General features: G+C 40.9%; 1 protein-coding gene across 2 annotated transcripts in view; it reads right to left on the reverse strand.

Annotated features, from left to right (window-relative positions):
* The window catches only part of LOC150078580 (voltage-dependent calcium channel subunit alpha-2/delta-3-like), a 1,140,037-nt gene that overhangs the window by 461,943 nt on the left and 658,160 nt on the right, over nucleotides 1-19,934 (reverse strand). For both annotated transcript variants that reach the window (XM_090384275.1, XM_090384274.1), the window contains one exon: nucleotides 11,319-11,390. In XM_090384275.1, coding sequence (XP_090240401.1) covers nucleotides 11,319-11,390 — 72 coding nt within the window. The remainder of the gene's footprint in view (nucleotides 1-11,318; nucleotides 11,391-19,934) is intronic.

Here is a 19,934-nt window from a genome sequence, read left to right on the forward strand (position 1 = left end):
TCACCCCAATTCACAAAGGAGGATCAAAGGCTGACACAAGTAATTATAGACCTGTGAGTTTAACTTCTGTTCCAGGGAAATTAACAGAGGCACTAGTTAAAGAAGCACTGCAGGATCATTTAGACAAGACTTCGGCTATTGCTCGGACACAGCATGGTTTTGTTAAGGGGAAGTCTTGCCTGACCAATTTGATTGGATACTATGATGCAGTCACAAAGGAACTGGATGCAGGGAATAACTTTGATATTATATACTTGGATCTTAGAAAGGCTTTTGATACTGTTGCACATGGAAGACTGCTGCACAAATTGGAGCAGTGTGGCATTGGAGTCAAATTGCTGCTATGGATAAAGGGGTGGTTGAGGGGGAGAAGACAGAGAGTGGTAATCAATGGACACTGCTTATCGTGGACTAATGTTATTAGTGGAGTCCCTCAGGGTTCAGTATTGGGTTCTTTATTGTTCTCTGTATTTATAAATGATATTGTTGATGGTATATCAAGCTTAATGTGCGCGTTCGCAGACAATACGATGGTTGGCAGGGTTGTCAAGGACACTACTGACACTATGCTGCTGCAACAGGATCTGGAAAGGTTGAGCAGATGGGCTGAGAGGTGGCAAATGAAGTTTAACATTGACAAATGTAAAGTACTACACATGGGAAACAGCAACCCCATTGCAACGTATCAACTCTGTGGTACTACACTGCCAGTGGTAGAGAATGAAAGGAACCTGGGGGTGGTTGTGCAGGCAAATATGAAGTTCTCTGAGCAGTGCAGATGGGCTGCAAGAGTAGCTCATGGTGTATTGTCAATGATATATAGAAATTTTTCTAGCAGGGATAAGGAGGTGATTATTCCCTTGTATAAGGCAATGGTCAGGCCACAACTAGAGTACTGTATACAGGTCTGGAAGCCTCATTTCAAGAAGGATGCTGGAAGCTGCTGGAACGAGTACAGAGAAGGGCAACAAGATTAGTGAATGGAACAAAGGGGTGCTCTTATGAAGAAAGGCTTAAGTTTTGCAAATTACAGTGTCTGGAGACTAGGCACCAGCGAGGTGATCTGATAGAGGTGTATAAAGCCTTGAATGGTTTGAGCATGCTCAATGCTGATGGGATTTTTCCTCACGCTCAGAATAATCACCTGAGAGGGCATAAATTCAAATTGAGGAAAGACAGATGTAGGATAGACGTGCAGAAATTTGCCTTTAGCCAGCGAGTGGTTGGTTGGTGGAACAGACTTCCAACCCTTGTCGTGGAAGTTGATAGCCTAAATAAGTTTAAGGCTCAGCTGGACAGATATTTTGAACGAACAGAGGGGTGAAGTCGAAGTGGTTTTTTTTTTTTTTTTGGCTGATGCTGCATAAGCTTGCTTTCTTGCATCAAATGCCTCTACTAATGCTAATGCTAATGGTAATATCAATATAGTGTATGTTAGTTGTCTGATGGCATCAGGGGTTTCCACAATCCCCACACCAAATAAACATATCGAGAGTTTTGAACCACGCACACAAAATACCAAAATCAGCCACTGTATACAGGGTGATTCACTACCAGTGCGACAAACTTGCAGGAGGTGTAGGGGGCACAAAGACGAATTGGAATCACATAGCATTGCAGGGTCCGAAATGCCTTTGTCATGCGGTAGAGGATGTTGAACGGGAGGTCGCGTGAACAGCGATCCCGCTGGAAGTCAGCATTTGCGAACCATTTCTGTTGAAGTAACCAAGTAGCAAAAGTCCTCCAAAGTGGATAATCCACAGGATCCAATGATTGGACGCGTTGCAGATGGTATGAAATCATTTGGTTTGTTGACAGTATCCTCCATACAGTGGATTGGGAAATACCCAATTGTTGGCCTATCACTCGAGTACTTGTACTCAGATTGCCTTCTGCAAGATGTAGGACATTCTCCTCATTGTCTGGCGTCCTCGTTGTTTGCTTTTGATTCATGGTATCTCTCGTGAAACAACCACTCTCAAGTAGCCTTCTGTGCAAACGTGAGAAAATCGTATGATGAGGAGCACGCCTGTGCGGGAAACGTTCCTGGTACAAGCGCAGAGCAGCGCGCCCATTACAGTCCGCAGTTCCATACGCGAGGTGCATGTCGGCCAGTTCAACATTTGAATACTCGTCCATCCTACTGCCTCGGGAACCGGTTCGCAAATGCTGACTTCCAGCGGGATTGCTGTTCACGCGACCTCCCGTTCAACATCCTCTACCGCATGACGAAGGCATTTCGGACCCTGCAATGCTATGTGATTCCGATTCGTCTTTGTGCCCCCATACACCTCCTGCAAAGTTTGTAGCACTGGTAGTGAATCACCCTGTATATAGTAACACTGCGTCAGCTACCCATACCCATGAGCCCGCCTACTGCCGCTGCTTCTCTATTCCAGATAGCTCAGTTTTTTGTTGTTCTTGCTCAGAGTAGAGTCAGTGTTTTTCTTGCCTAGTTAGGCAATATTTAACCTATCAACGGTAATTATGGGTTTTTTTTTTATTTTATTTTATTTTTATGAAAATCCCAAACACAAGAGGTAATAGAACCTGTAGTACTTAGTACTGTGCATGGGATGAGGGTTGAGAAGACGAAAGAAGATATTTGTTGATTAGACTTGAACTTCTGTAGACTGTAATTTTCAGGAAATACATATGAAGGAGGGTTTTTAAGAATGTGGCAGTTGAATGAATAAATGAGGAAGATGAAAAGTTGGTTCTGTGAGATTGAAGTTGGGCAGTAAATGGAAAATGGTTGGTGTCAGCACCTGTTCGGACTGTTTTGAAAGAGAGAGCGGGAATTATAGAAGCAAATTTAGAAGAACAGAACTCACGGAAGTATCTGTAGAAAAGGCATGCAGCAGAAACAGTATGTCTATGAGACAGAGAATGGAGAGCTTCTGTTAGAGATGAGTCATGAATTAACCTAACTGACCTATTCTGAATGGAATCTAGAAGCATGACAGAGGTTTTGGGAGCACTACCCCAGATGTGGGAACAATATTACATGGTAGGGCAAATCTGCGATTTCTACAGAGTGAACAGCTGTTTGTAAGGAAAGTAACACCAAGAGTGAAAGAGAAAACCAAGTTTTTTAGATGCAGAGGAAGCTATATTTGTAATGTGCTTGTGCCAAGAGAGATTAGAAGGCAGGGTAATCTGTAAAAGAGATATATCATCTTGCCTAGAAATTGGAGTGTGACCAAAGATAAGCATAGGGGCAGAAGAATCCTGTTGTAAGATATAAGACAGGACTGAGTTTTAGAAGGAGTGAAATGAACTACGTTATCTTTGTCCCACTGGAGAATTACCAGGATATCAACATTTAAGGAATTGGTAGTAGATATTCGAGAAGCTGAAGCTCATTGAGCAGGGTGAGGTTTCTCAAAACTAGAAAATGGAATATAATGTGCTATCATTGGCAAAACTATGGCTAGGAGTTCCGGTCAATTGAAGAACGTCATTAATATACAAGAGGAAAACAGTGGGGGAAAGAACTGAACTTCGGAGGACACAAGAATTAGTGTAGAAGTTAGAAGACGGAGAAACATTTACCATCACCCTCAGTGAGCAGTCGGAGAAAAAACTGGATAACCAATAACAAAACACAGTTTGCAAACCATAAGATGGAAACTTATTTAGAAGACCTTTGATGCCAAACACGATAAAAAGCCTTTGAGATGTCAAGAGCAACTGCTTGTGTTTTACCAAACTTTTCCATTAAATTTCTCCATAAATGGGTAACATAAGACAGAATATCACCAGTGGATCGTCACTGACAGAATCCATACTGGCAAACATTGATCAGACAGAAGGTTTCTAGATAGCTTAAGAGTTTGCAGTTAATTGATTTCTCCATTACTTTACAGAGTGTAGAAGAAATTGCAATGGGACGATAATTGGAAGAGAGGGATTTGTCACCCTTTTTAGTAACTGGCAGAAGGAAATTTACCTTTCCAATAAGAAAGTAAAAATAGATGGCAAAGAACAGGAGTAAGTTTAGGAGTGCAGGTTTTGAGAACAAGAGGATATTTGTTGTTCCATCAGCTTCCTGGAGCTTTTTTAGCATCAAGATTCATCAATATCCTATCGACATCCTATTGACGGAAGACCACAGGAGGCATTGAATGGAGTGTGTTAGGAATGGTGGGAACCAAGACCATTAATACATGAGTCGGAAGAAAAATGGAATGCCTGCAGGTCAACTTTATCATTGGCTGAAGTGACAACCAAACCATCTGGTTTGGACAGAGGTGGGAGCAGAGATAGGCAAAAGCTGCAGCCAATAGCTTTGGCATGATGACAGAATACTCAGCTACCACTAGAGAAAGAAGAACGTTTTCTGCTCTTAGCCTGTTGATTTGATTTGGTAGTTGTTGGCGCATCGGCTTCTGTGGCCATATTGCACCTCCCAAGGTTTTTGCAGTACTTTGATCCAAGCCCGAGGCGGGAATCGAACCCGCAACCTTTGGGTTGCCGGGCAGGTACTTTACCCACTCGACTAGCCCGGTCGGCTTCTTAGCCTGTTCAAAGTCTAGTTTGGAGTGATTAATAACTGCTTTACAATTGTTGCGAACTTTGGTGTAGGCCGAAAATGAAAGTGAAGAATTGGAAACAAGCCAATTACAATATGCAACATTCTTCTCCTGAACGGCCATAGCACATTTATTGAAAAAACCAAAGTTTAAATAAAGGACAAGATTTTAAAGTGATGTGTGGAATAAAGGATTCCATTCCTACAAGAATAATTTCACTGACACGACTTTAGCAAACATTGACATCAGAAGTTTTGAAACTTCTTTAATCTGACCAAGGAAAAGAAGAAAAGAAATCTCACAAGTTATCCCATTTTGCATTTTTGTAATGCCAAGCAGCATGAGATTGGGAATAGCCAGCAGATAAAGGCTCCATTGGAGAAGAGAAAATCAACAAATTGATCTGAGGTACCTAAAAGACCACCCACTTCGACAGTGTACTTAGAAGGGTTGTATGCGAAATAAAGATCAAGAATGCTAGCTGAGCAGTTAGGATTGTCCAGTATTCTGGTAGGTAAATGAATAATCTGTGCAAAGTAATTATTAGTAGCAAAAGCCTCAGCATCTCAGCCAGCTGGGACTGTGTGATTAGACAATGGAAGCTAGCTGGAGTTGTGAACATTAAAATCACCAAGGAAAATTGCCTCACTATTAGGGAAGTTGGTCTGGAGAAAGTCAAGTTGCAAAGAATTAGCATTAGCAAAGGCACATGACGCAAGAGAGCAAGCTTATATAGCATCAGCCAAAAAAAAAAAAAAAAAAAACCTTATTTCACCCATCCACTCACTCCAAATGTTTATCAAGTTCTGCCTTGAATCTCTTTAAGCTCTCAACTTCTGCAACAGATGGAAGTTTGTTCCAGCAATCAACCACCCTCTGGCTAAAGGCAAGCTTCCGCACATCTATCCTACAACCGTCTTTCCTCAATTTGAATTTATGCCCTCTCAGGAGATTATTCTGAGCAAAGAGGAAGAATCCCATCCGCATTGAGCAAGCTCAAACCATTCAAGACTTTATACACCTCAATTAGATCACCTCGCAGGTGCCTAGTCTCCAGACATTGTAATTTGCAAAACTTAAGCCTTTCTTCATAAGAGCAACCCTTTGTTCCATTCACTAATCGGTGGCACCTCCATAGCCAGGTGGGATGGAGCAGCAGTGCGTAGCACACGCTTCATGATTAGACTGGGGTTCAAGCCCGTCACAACCAAATACAGAGGATGCGGAAAGGTCAGGGAATGACCACCGCATATCCCGGAGCAATATGGCCATAGTTGCTAATGCTCCTAAAAACCAAATAACAACAACAATAACAACAATTCACTAATCTTGTTGCCCTTCTATGTACTCGTTCCAACAGCTCTACATCCTTCTTAAAATGAGGCCTCCAGACCTGTATACAGTACTCAAGGTGTAGCCTGACCATTTCCTTATACAAGGGGATAATCACCTCCTTATCCCTGCTAGAAAAAAAATTCCTGTATATCATTGACAAGACACCAAAAGCTACTCTTTCAGACCATCTGCACTGCTCAGAAAACTTCATATCTGCCTGCACAATTATCCCCAGGTCCTTTTCATTCTCTACCACTGTCAGTGTGGTACCACACAGTTGATACGTTACTCTGGGATTACTGCTTCCCATATGTAGTACTTTACATTTGTCAATGTTAAGCTTCATTTGCCACCTCTCAGCCCATCTGCTCAACTTTTCTAGATCCTGTTGCAGCACTGTACTGTCACTAGTGTCATTAACAATCCTGCCAACCTTCATATCGCCTGCAAACTTGGACAATAAGCCTGATATACCATCATCAATACCATTTATAAATAGAGAAAACAACAATGGACCCAACACTGAACCCTGAGGGACTCCACTAATAACATTAGTCCACGAAGAGCAGTATCCATTGATTAACACTCTCTTTCTTCTCCCACTCAACCATCCCTTTATCCATAGCAGCAATTTGTCTGCATTGCCACACTGCACCAATTTGAGCAGCAGTCTTCCATGTGCAACAGTATCAAATTCTTTTCTAAGATTTAAATATATAATATCAAAGTTATTCTTTGCATCCAGTTCCTTTGAGACTATATCATAGTATCAAATCAAATTAGTCAGACAAGACTTCCCCTTAATAAACCCATGCTGTGTCCGAGCTATAACTAAAGTCTTGTTTAGATGATCCTTCAATGCTTCTTTAACCAGTACCTCCATTAATTTCCCTGGAACAGAAGTTAAACAGGTCTGTAATTACCTGTGTATCCCTTTGTTCCTCTTTGTGGATTGGGGTCACATTTACACATCTCCAGTCCTTGGGTACCTCCCCTGAGTCCAGTGAAGCTCTCATAATTATGGCTAAGGGTTTGCTTACTTCCTTTGCTGCCTTCTTTAATATAACTGGATAGATCCCATCCACCCCAGGTGCCTTTCTTGTGTTTATCTTCAACAATTTCTCCTCCACTTTGCCCTCAGTTATTACAAGATTATCTAGCTTACTGCTAGAGTTGAATACACCTCTGGCATTCCCCCTCGATGAATAATTCCTCATATGTCAATGTCGATGCAAAATATTCATTTAGTTTGTTAGCTACCTCAGCAGGATCATCAATAGTTGAACCATCGATATCAAGTGGACCAATGTGATTCATCCCCTTCCTTCTACGGTTTACATAAGTAAAGAACTCTTTGTTGTTTTTCTTTGCATGCTTTGCCAAAGATTTCTTGTAATCTGCCTTCGTCTGTCTAATCTCCTTTGTAACTTGGTTACAGACCAGATTATATCTATCATAGGCTTCTGTGTCGCATGCTAATTTATATGTATCCCATGCATTTTTCTTCTCTGTCACATGTCTAATTAGTTCATCTGACATCCATTTAGGCCTAAATCTTGACAAGATTTCTTTGTTGGTATGAAAAGCTTAGTAGCTTCCAAGATTAATTCTTTGAATGCTTTCCATTTTGAATTTGCTGGTGGTAACATGATTAGTTGGTTTTCCACAAGATAGAATTTATATACTGTCTCAGACCACCGTAGTCACCTTTACGAAAGCAATACCCCTTCCCTTTACCCCTAATGGTAGTTACTTCTTTGAGTAACTCCCACTTCAGAACACTGTGATCACTGCCACCTAGTGGTTCATTTATCTGCAGATTCTTAATGCATGAAGAATCACTACTGATAATCATATCAAGAGTATTACTCCCTCTAGTTGCCTTCCGAACATGCTGATGTAGAAAACAATCATCCAATAAAGCCACAAAAGCCTTGCTAGTGTGTGAGTGACCAGCCCCCAAATTCCAGTCAATATCTGGGAAATTAAAATCCCCCATTATAAGACACTCTAATTTACTGGCCCACTTTATTTCTCTGCACAATTGCTTATTATACTCATCAGATTCAGATTCATTAGGCCTATAACACACACCTACTCTCATTTGTCCTTTCCCAGTGCTTATGTCACACCAAACAGACTCAACATTGCATTGTCCACCAACATCGACTGGATGCACTTCCTTAGATTTTATGTGTTTCTTAACTAACAGCATAACCTCTCCTCCCTTCCTGTCCTTCCTTTCAATACACATTGTACTCTCCAAATTCCAATTCTGCACTGCTTATGTCTGCGTGACACCACATCTGTGATATTCCAACAGTATCTGCTTTTAATGTTGTCTTGACTAGCACTTCAAGCTCATCGAATTTATTAACTATACTCCTAGAATTGGTGTACATGCAAGTATACATGCACCTGTTCCTACTCTTAGTTACCCTAAAACAGCACATGTTTTTACTTGTTCCACTATCACTCCCAGCAGTCCTGGAAATCCCCATTGCCTTTCTTTCCTGGCTGCTGCTCAATTGCATTCCAATAGAAGCAGTGCAAGAATCACTTTCACCTCTGCCGGCAGCTACTTTTAATCTTTTAGTCTGTGTATCCCCCCCCCCCCAAGCTAGTAGTTTTCCGACGCACATAACTCTGCCTCATTTTTTTTGTTTTAATTAAGAAGCCCCCAGAATGAAGCCTCTTATTTTGGTGAACCTTCTTACTCCTCTAAATCTTTCTTTCCAAAAAAGTGACAATTTCCAAATAGGCTTTTTGCTGTTAGAATTTATAATTAAAAACCTTTGGATAGGCCCTGATGGTAATTCAGTTAGAGCTCACTTTGCTGCATTAGCTTTATTGCTTAAACTGGTTGTTTTTCAAATAGTTGCTGGGGCCACTGAAGAAATAAGGTTATCAGGATTATTTTTGATTTGGTTCAGTGCCCAGGCTCCTCACCCACTATGTAGGCCAAAGGGGCACCCACTACCCATCAGGCAATAAACACATTCGGGGCGAGATGCCAGGGGTACCCAGACAACGTAGCCACAACACTGCCTTAATCCTCTCCCTTGGACCATGCAGGTATGGGCACAGCATTGACTCATTTGACCCTCACAGGTGAATCCACTAGCCAATTGATCATAGCCGTGCCTTCCAGGACCATCTGTCTTGTCAAAGCATGGGCAAAAGTGGTGTGTTCAAGCTGGGGCCCTCAACTAGCAGGAAACCCCTTTCCAAATTTCCATGGGACACAGCACATGGCAAACACATGTGATTCCAATATTTTTAGCCTTGAACCTAGGTTGGGAGTACTGGATCCAAGTGATGCTACTCTGGAGGACCAGCAGCATCACTGTGTTGGTTTATTAGGAGTTTTATGGCACATCAGCATTTAAGGCTATTGTGCGCCAAGTCTAAGGTAAAATATAAATATATAGGAAATATGTAAAAATATAAAGTAACATATCTAGTTAATATATTATAAACAAATATATGGCATAAAACATTTATAATATATTAAACATTAAAGCAATCTAAATAAAACTATATAAATTAATCAGTTGTAAAAACCTGAATACATCTGACACATTGTCATCATCCGATAAAATCTGCCTGAGTGTATAAGGCTCAGACAGATGGCTAAAACATAAATGGCATTCATTACTAAAAAATATATACTCTACTGAAATATGACAAATTGTTAAATTTGCTTTACAATGTCTACACACAGGACAATCATCAGCCCTCAGCAAATACAAATGTATCAGGTGAGAATGTCCTATGCGTAGTGCATTACTGGGAGGTCCCTTCACCCTGTACAGGTGCCCATGTCAAGGGGGCTAGTGGGTGTAGCAGTGATATTGTTAGTGAGGCACTAGCGCTTGGCACTAGAGCCAGAATATAAAGAAAATTTCTATTAACAGCTGAAATTTCTATACATAAGCACTGCTATACTTAGAGAAAATTATGGTTGAGGTATCTACAGCATAAAAGTAGTGTGATAAAATCTAAAGAAGAGTTAACACACAGTAAATGCACCATGCTTCTGCATGATTTAATTTAATAGAGAAAAATATATTGTCCATCCGGAAATACAGTAACTAAAAGTTAATTAAGAATTAATAAGTAGTATATAAGAAGACCTCTTGTAGCCGAGTGGTCAGGGGCATGAGTGCAGTAGCACACACTCTTTGAGTAGACAGGGTTCAAGCCCTGACTGCTAAATACGGTCAATCTGCCAACCTGCACTGGACCAGCATGGCAGGTTATGGTCCATTTTCCTCAACATGAATCGTTGAGGAGGCTTCCATCCTGCAGTGATTGATCATGGCTGCAATTTACCTTAAGTAGTATAAAACAGGCACAAAATAAAATAAAATATATGACAGAAGCTTTCGAGATTATGGATCTCTTCTTCAGCTGTAAATACACAAATGTTTACATATGGAAACAAGAACTGCCTACATCCCATATTACCCAGGTATTTCTGAATGTCTTTCTAAAATCCTACATAGGTACTGGACATAGTGTCTACAACTCCCATGCAGAAAATTATAATCACTTGTCTTGAGGGGGAAAACACCTAGCCCCTACTTTTATGCACAGTGGCTCAGTATACTGCATCACCTGCCATGATTGCGGCAACTGCTATGTTGGGGAAACTGCCAGAAGACTCCAGGACCAGATCTCTGAACATGAAAGAGCCATCCGGTCTGCTGACTCCAAGTACTCTGCTGTTGCAGAACACTACTGGTCCATACAACATGACCTCGACCCTTGACGCGATGTTGAAATCATTGACCATTCACGCAATTGCAGGCACATTATAGCCTTAGCAGCTTATGTGCCATTTAGCCTCCATAACAACAACAACACCACGCAATTGCCACCAACGGTCATAGCTTGAGGCACTTCATATATCCAGATGCCGTAGTGTCTTCAACTGCAACAGAGGCATATGCATACACCCAATTATGAAGACAGTTGTCATCACGTATGCACCCTACATTTGCAGTAACAATTATCTGATTCTGCCCAGTGAATGTGCCTTCCATTATCTGCAACCTCGTGCATGCGTTTTGTTTGTCTCTAACATGACCATGCCCGATACTATTCTTGATTCCATATCTAATGAATTTGTGTATTTATAGCTGAAGAAGAGACCCATAGTCTCAAAAGTTTCTGTTGTTTATTTTATTTATTGTATACCTGTTTTATATTACTTATTAGTTCTTAATAAACGTTTAGCTACTGTTTTTCCAGACAGACAATATATTTTTCTCTATTATCATGGGACCCAGAAGAAGTGGCCACTTCACTTTCATGGTTTAATTTAATAATATTACATAGCATATTTCAGATTTCAAATTAAAAGGTGTAATCATATTAAAATATGGAAACATATTCAGCAAAGAAAATGTCTGTGTTAATTTTGTATAACACTACACAGCTTACCATATCATCGAAATGAATTTTGACTGAAAGTTTCCCCCATCCTATTCTTCTATCAATCATATTTCTTCTAATCTATAACAAAAGAGGGCATTATCAGAAAAAGAGAAAATAAAAATACAGTAGAACATGATAAATCTGGCATCCTTAGGGTCATAGCATGTTCCAGACTTTTGAAAATTCTGTTTTTTGAAGATATGCATATAAGCTAAGTATTCAGAACAAGTGGTCAATTTTATTAGATAATACAGTAGCTCTTATGCCTGTAATCTGCACAGAATGATTGTCACCAACATTAAGCCAAACGGTTTAATCATACTACCAGACTGCTAAGATACATGCCTAAGAAATAAAGGTTCAAATGGCATCCTTAATATAGGTGTTGTGATCATTCAATATTGAAGTACTAGTTCTCAGTACTTAATAGTCCAATATGATTTAAGCAACTGAATTGCTTAAAAACTTAAGGACCAGTCAGGTTTTCATCTGTAGCTTCTCATAGGAGTGGCCTGGATATGGGAAAAGCATATAAAAGGAACCTCATGAGGTACAGAAATGATGAAGGAAACAACACCGACACAACAACGGAAACAAAACGTAGAGGGACTTTATTAAAAGGCAACATACCACTAGTTGCCATGATACAGATGCATCACTTCCATCTTTGGAAGTGAGGGAAGAGGTGGTCCTCAGTAGGAGATATGGCCACCCCTAACGTTGATGCAGGCTGTGCACTGCCTGTCCATACTTAGAACAAAGTTGGTGATAAGTTCTTGCGGTAACATCGTCCATTCCTCTGTCAGTGCCATCTTCAGCTGGTTAACATTTTCTGGTGGGTGTGGACGTGCCACTAGGCATTCCCCAGAGTGTCCCGTATGTGTTCGATGGGATTTAGATCGGGGGAAATGGGCAAGCCAATCCACACGAATAATGTCCTCACTTTCCAAAAGCATATCAACATCTGTAGTGCGATGGGGTGTGGCATTATCATCCATAAACACGAACTCAGGGCCAGTGGCACCTCAAAACACATGGGGAGAGATTACCTAAGTACAGTAGCATGTACCAGTTACAGGGCACCTCCGTAGCCAGGTGGGCAGGAGCAGCAGTGCGTAGCACACACTTCTTGATTAGACCGGGGTTCGAGCCCGTGACCACAAAATATGGAGGATGCGGAAAGGTCAGGGAATGACCACCACATATCCCCGGAGCAATATGGCCTTAGTTGCTAATGCTCCTAAAACCAAATAGCAAACAAACAACCAGTTACAGTACCGCCTTTCAGTATCTGGAGTTGTGTATGTCCATCCAAGATAACACCTCCCCATATGAAAACACCTCGACAGCCATATTGATCCCTTTCAGTGATATTTGTGGGGGTGATACCATGTGCCAACCTCTTGCCAGATTAGCTGACGTCCAGAATCACTGCTGAGACTGAATCTACTCTCATCAGTAAAAAGTATCTTACCCCATTGCACTGCTGTCCAGTCCTTGTGTTCGATGCACCTCAGTAAACGGTGTCTCTGATGGGCAGGTGTTAAAGGGACACAGCGTACTGGCCGTCGGGCAAACAGTCCACCTTTGCGGAGTCACCTGGCCACAGTAAACCACGATATCCTGATGGATCCCGCTGTCTGGTGTCTGTCCCTCTTGGCCTGTAGGAGTATATAGCAGTTATCATCGGGCATTGTTTTTCATGGATGACCACCACTGGTCCTTTGAACTGCTGTACCTGTCATTCTGAAGGCCGACTGTGAAATGTGAGATGATGATATGGGCAATGTTTGTAGAACTATATGAAACCAATTGAATGTCTGTAATGATCGTGCTCATCATTCAGTAATTTTCACATAACTGCTGCATTTATCTATTTATGTGAGCCCTCTCATCACGATTAAAATTAAAATCTCATGATTATTAAAATTTTTGCACATGCACCAGCATTCTACTGAACGGCCACAGTTATTAAAATCACCACATGCTGTTTTGTGGTTGTAACCTTTAGAAACAGTGTTGGTCCTTAAGTTTTGCACACCAGTGTAGCATTAGCATTAGTAGAGGCATTTGATGCAAGAAAGCAAGCTTATGCAGCATCAGCCAAAAAAATAAAATAAAATAAATAAATAAATAAAAAATAACCACTTCCACTTCACCCCTCTGTTCATTCGAAATACCTGTCCAGCCGAGCCTTAAACTTATTTAGGCTGTCAACTTCCACGACAAGGGATGGAAGTCTTTTCCACCAACCAACCACCCACTGGCTAAAGGCAAATTTCCTCACGTCTATCCTACATCTGTCTTTTCTCAATTTGAATTTATGACCTCTCAGGTGATTACTCTGAGCAAGAGGAAGAATCCCATCAGCATTGAGCATGCTCAAACCATTCAAGGCTTTATACACCTCTATCAGATCACCTCGCCGGTGCCTAGTCTCCAGACACTGTAATTTGCAAAACTTAAGCCTTTCTTTGTAAGAGCACCCCTTTGTTCCATTCACTAATCTTGTTGCCCTTCTCTGTACTCGTTCCAGCATCTCTACATCCTTCTTGAAATGAGGCCTCCAGACCTGTATACAGTACTCTAGGTGTGGTCTGACCATTGCCTTATACAAGGGAATAATCACTTCCTTATCCCTGCTAGAAAAATTCCTATGTATCATCGACAATACACCATGAGCTACTCTTGCAGCCCATCTGCACTGCTCAGAAAACTTCATATCTGCCTGCACAGCCACCCCCAGGTCCCTTTCATTCTCTACCACTGTCAGTGTAGTACCACAGAGTTGATACGTTGCTCTGGGGTTGCTGTTTCCCATATGCACTACTTTACATTTGTCAATGTTAAACTTCATTTGCCACCTCTCAGCCCATCTGCTCAACCTTTCCAAATTCTGTTGCAGTAGCATAGTGTCAGTAGTGTCCTTGATAACCCTACCAACCTTCGTATCGTCTGCAAACTTGGATATTAAGCTTGATATACCATCATCAATATCATTTATAAATACAGAAAACAATAATGGACCCAATACTGAACACTGAGGGACTCCACTAATAACATTAGTCCACGATGAGCAGTGTCCATTGATTACCTCTCTATGTCTTCTCCCCCTCAACCACCCCTTTATCCATAGCAGCAATTTGCCTCCAATGCCACACTGCTCCAATTTGTGCAGCAGCCTTCCATGTGCAACAGTATCAAAAGCCTTTCTAAGATCCAAGTATATAATATCAAAGTTATTCCCTGCATCCAGTTCTTTTGTGACTGCATCATAGTATCCAATCAAATTGGTCAGGCAAGACTTCCCCTTAACAAAACTATGCTGTGTCTGAGCTATAACTGAAGTCTTGTCTATATGATCCTGCAGTGCTTCTTTAACCAGTGCCTCCATTAATTTTCCAGGAACAGAAGTTAAACTAACAGGTCTATAATTACTTGTGTCACCCTTTGATCCTCCTTTGTGAATTGGGGTCACATTTGCACATCTCCAGTCCATGGGTACTTCCCCTGAGTCCAAGGAAGCTCTCATAATTATGGCTAAGGGTTTGCTTACTTCCTTTGCTGCCTCCTTTAATATAACTGGATAGATCCCATCCACCCCAGGTGCCTTTCTTGTATTTATCTTCAACAATTTCTCCTCCACTTTACTCTCAGTTATTACAAGATTCTCTAGCTTACTGCCAGAGTTGAATACACCTCTGGCATTCCCCTCGCTGAATAACTCCTCATGTGTGAATGTCAATGCAAAATATTCATTCAGTTTGTTAGCTACCTGAGCAGGATCATCAGCAGTTGACCCATCGATATCAAGTGGACCAATCTGATTCATCCCCTTCCTTCTAGAGTTTACATAAGTAAAGAACTCTTTGCTGTTTTTCATTGTGTCCCTTGCCAAAGATTTCTCGTAATCTGCCTTCGCCTGCCTAACCTCCTTTGTAACTTCCAGTCCAGGCTGAAAAAAATTCTACCCCTTGAGCCTTGCACAATCTTTCCAGGGCCGAATTGATCGACAAGGCTCTCATCATATACTCCCTCCTATCGTGTCTGGGCAGAATTGCAGACACTTTCAAATTCAACCCTATTTCACGGCTTTTTTTCAACAGTGACCTGCACTTGTTAAGCAATTCTGCCAGTCTCCTACTCTTGATATCATTAGTGCCAAATGATATCAAAGGTTTTGCAGTGGTGGAATAAAGAGGTACGGCTCAATAGGATGATGACAGCAACGTTATATTCGGGCTGCATACTTAGGAAGCAGCATTTTTCTGCGGAGGTAAAGAGGGGGCTCATCAGTTTCAATTTACAAACTATCAGTAGGAGATGTCCTGTAAGCACCAAGAGTAATCCACAATGCACTATGCTGTATAGGATCCAGCCATCGTAGTGTACTCTTACGGGCAGAATCATAAAGTGGAGCACCATAATCCAATCGGGATCTGATCAATGCTCTATATAAGAGCAACAAAGATGTATGGTCTGCTCCCCAAGACAAGGTAAATAAAGCTCTTAGTTGTTCAGCTTTTTGAGGCAGGATATACACACAGATTTAATGTGGTCAAGGAAATTTAATTTCCTGTCAAGGATTAATCCCAAGAATCTGATGTTGTTAGTCACTGGAATGGTAAAGTTTAGCATCTGAAGTTCAGGATCTATATGCATTTTCCGTCGATTACAAAAGTGTATTGCAACAGTTTTCTGCTGTGATAGCCATTTAACTCTGCCCACCTTTGGACTTTATTCAAAGATATCTCCAGTTGCCATTCAATGGATCTCATGTTCTGAGAATGGCAAGAAATAGAGAGAGATCGTCAGCATAAAGGTAAGTCTGAACACTATTTGGAAGTTGTTTTGTGATGGAATCGATTCTAAGGGCAAAAAGGGTTGCACTCAGTACAGACCCTTGTGGCACTCCTTCTTCTTGTAAAAATGTCAAAGAAAGCGAGTTATGGTATCGAACTTGGAACGAATGAGTTGTGAGAAAGTTCCTGATGAATATAGTAAGGTTGCCTCATAGACCTAGAGCATGGAGGTCACTGAGAATGCCACAACACAAGGTAGTATCAAATGCTTTCTCTACGTCTATGGAAACCATAACAAGATGTTCATTTTTTACAAAGGCATTACGAATTGGAAACTCAGCTTTAATCATGAGATCTAAGGAGGACTTGTTCTTTCGAAAGCCATGCTGATTATTACTAATTAGTTGTTGCATTTTGTTGATCCAAACAAGACAATTATGGGTCATGTTTTCAAGAAATTTACCGAGGCAACTGGATAGAGAAATAGGTCTATAACTGTTAGGACTGGTAGGATCTTTACCGGGTTCCAAAAAGGCAAGAACTGTGGCATGATGCCGAGAGCTGGGATAAATGTTTTCCATAAATATCTGGTTATAGTAGACCAGCAGTATTTGTAAATTTTTGTCACCAAGCTTTTGTAACATAATGTAAGATATTCCATCTGGACCAGCGGCACTGTTGCGTGTTGTTTTAGTGACATGTAGAAGTTCATGATATTGAAGAGGCTGGTTATACGAAAGGAAAACTGAGGTTTGAAAGTTGATGGCTCATTGTTCAGTCTTGGTCTTTATTTTCTGAAAATCCAGAGAATAAGTTAATGCCACTGAAACTTGGGCAAAGGTTTTGCCCAAAGCATTTGTTATATCCTCGGCAGCAGACAGTTCCTGCCCATTCCATGAAAGAATTGGTGAAGGGGTGGTTGGAAATTTTCCGGAAATCTGCCTGATTTTCTTCCATATTAACCTGGAGTTAGTGTTTCTGTTTATGGCAGATGCAAACCGAATCCAAGAATTTTTCTTGGCTTCTCTTTGAATGCGACGTGCTTTTGCTTTTAGTTTCTTGTAATTGATAAGATTAGCTGTGGTTGGGAATCTACGAAATAAATTCCATGCTTTATTTTTTAACTTCTTAGCTATTGTGCATTCTTGATTCCACCAATAGTTAAGGTGCCATCGGGATTCGACAATGGGATTGAACATTTAGCTGCAGATAGTAGGTGTGAAGTGATATAATCTGTGGCTTCATCTATCGACTATGTTCATATATATTGCTCATCCAGGGTGACAACTGATTGAAATTTGACCCAGTTGGCTTGAGAGAACTTCCATTTCCTGTAGGGTATGGCTAATGGTGGTTGTGCAGTGAACAGATCAAAATAATCGGAAAATGGTCACTGCCCATGGGATCGTCCATAACAGACCATTCTATGATTGGAAACAGAATCGGGGAACATATTGATATATCAATTGCAGAGGGTTGTCCAGTTGGTAGTTGTATGTGAGTGGGTGCACCAGTATTAACAACAGTAAGGTTTTGCTTATCCAGAAAGGTTACAACTAAGCAGCCATGTATATCTAATTTTGTCAATCCCCATAAGGAGTTGTGGCCATTGAAATCATCCAAGAGACAGACAGGGGGTGCTAACTGCATTAGCAGGTTTTCAAGATCTTGGTAAGAGAAGGTATGTCTTGGTGGGAGATAGACTGATACTAGTGTTAAAGCAATCTGGGTTATCAAATGCACGGCGACAACTTCAATTTCAGTTTGCAAAACAATTTGCTTGGTTGGGATCTTTGAGCTGACCAAGATGGCCACGCCCCCACGGGCAGCATTTGTAGTATTACTATCATGTCGATAGATGGCATAGTTCTTTATGTTGGTGGAAATTTGAGGAGTTAGATAGGGTTCCTGTAGACAGAAACCAACTGGAGAGTAGCGGTTAATTAAGACTTGAATATCATTAAGGTTGCAATGAAATCCTCTACAATTCCATTGTAGCATTACTGATGCTTAGTAGAAGAAGCTGCTTCTGACGGTTTTTTTAATTCACAAGCCTGAATGTCTTGTGACATTCAGGCTTTGGTTTGTCTTTTTTTGAGAATAATGGTCGACCGGTGTCCATTTCTTCTTCCGCATATATTTCTAAAATCGGTTCTTCTTGTCTGGATGAATCAATTGTATCCACAGACGTTTTTTGGATATTCTTTTTTAAATTTCAGTTATGATTATTCGATATAGAAGCAATCACTGGGGGAGGAGAAGGAGATGTAGCTGGTACTGTAAGTGCAGTATTACTTGCCTGGTTCAACTGTTTCGGGACATTGGACTGTTGCTGAGAGAGAACAGTCCGAGCCCAGTCAGGGATTGGGGTGTTTGAAGGGACTGTTTGGGTGGCCACTGATTGATATTTTTGCGCAATATTGGCGTACGTACGTTTATTCATATTGGAGTAAGTAATTTCCATGCTTCTTGAACACTTACTTTATTTTCTATCTTATATTTAACGATTTGCTTTTCGGTTTTCCATCTGTCACATGTCCTTGAGTAGGCAGGATGGTTTCCTTTACAGTTGGGGCAAGTCATTTCTTTTACCAAGCAGTCACTTTGGGTGTGGTCAGCGGACCCACAATTACGACAAACTTGGTTTCCTCTGCACGCTGTTTGAGAGTGGCCATACTTCTGGCACTTAAAACATCTCAATGATCTCCTGGAAAGTCTGGCGGACCTTACTGAGAGGCTGATCTGCAAGAGAGTGCATTATAAGAAATGCAGGATAATTTGTTAATTGAGGAAGTGGTTTTCAACCTCTTGGGTTGCGACGTGTTATGGTCAATGTCTAACTCTGGTCGAAAGTTTGTCGGCTCTAGAGGCAAAAACGTATTTTGGTCCATGCTTGCTCCTTTTGGCCCTTGGCAGATTAGCTTTTCTGCCAAGATTTCTGCCCCCCGCCACAGGGAGGCAGGAGCAGTACCCAGTGTCACCAAGTGTAAAGTAGTAAGTGTTAGTAAAAGAAATATGAAAAATAAAGAAAGGTAGCTTTTCTTTTTTGCTCTGTACTAGTACTTTTGTAACATTAGCTGATATTAAAAAAATAAATTTCTTAAGGGCAGGAACTTAAAATAACTCTAAATCGCTTTTGGATAATCACACTTTAAGCACACAGAAAATGCTCGATCACAATTGCTTGGCACCCGGGGCCCATAAGAGAAGGAAAAACTGATGCAGCACCAACCGTACTGGCTGTTTTGGATCCGTCAGTATAGATTTTACAGGCATGGGAGTTCAGAGTAGTGTGACCAAAGTGCAATTGCTTGATATTAATGGAAGGTACAGTATTCTTCCCCCACTCCAGAAAATGTGTATCACGAGAGGCAGAAATGAATGTCCAAGGTGGAACAGGTGCAGTTGTGTCCTTAAAATTATCACTTAAATTGATATTCCAACTCTGAGAAAGCTCTTTAATCCTGATTGAAGCAGGTCTGTTTTCATTTGCTTGCTGTCATATAACAAATATTAGTAATAGTAGTAGTAGTAGTGGCATGTGATGCAAGAAAACAAGTGTATGAGCTTATGCAGCATCAGCCAAAAAAAAAAAAAAAAAAAATCACACCATTCCCTCCAAATGCCTGTCCAGTTCCTCCTTAAATTTATTCAACCTATCAACTTCCACAACGGCAGATGGAAGTTTGTTCCAGAAATTAACCACCCGCTGGCTAAAAGCAAATTTCCGCACATCTATTCTACATCTGTCTTTTCTTAATTTGAATTTATGCCCCCTTAGGTTCGTAATCTGAACAAGTAGAAGGATCCCATCAGAATT

This window comes from Mastigoproctus giganteus, chromosome 11 (genome assembly GCF_048544385.1).
Source record: "Mastigoproctus giganteus isolate SK-2022 chromosome 11, ASM4854438v1, whole genome shotgun sequence".
Lineage (NCBI taxonomy): Eukaryota > Metazoa > Arthropoda > Arachnida > Uropygi > Thelyphonidae > Mastigoproctus > Mastigoproctus giganteus.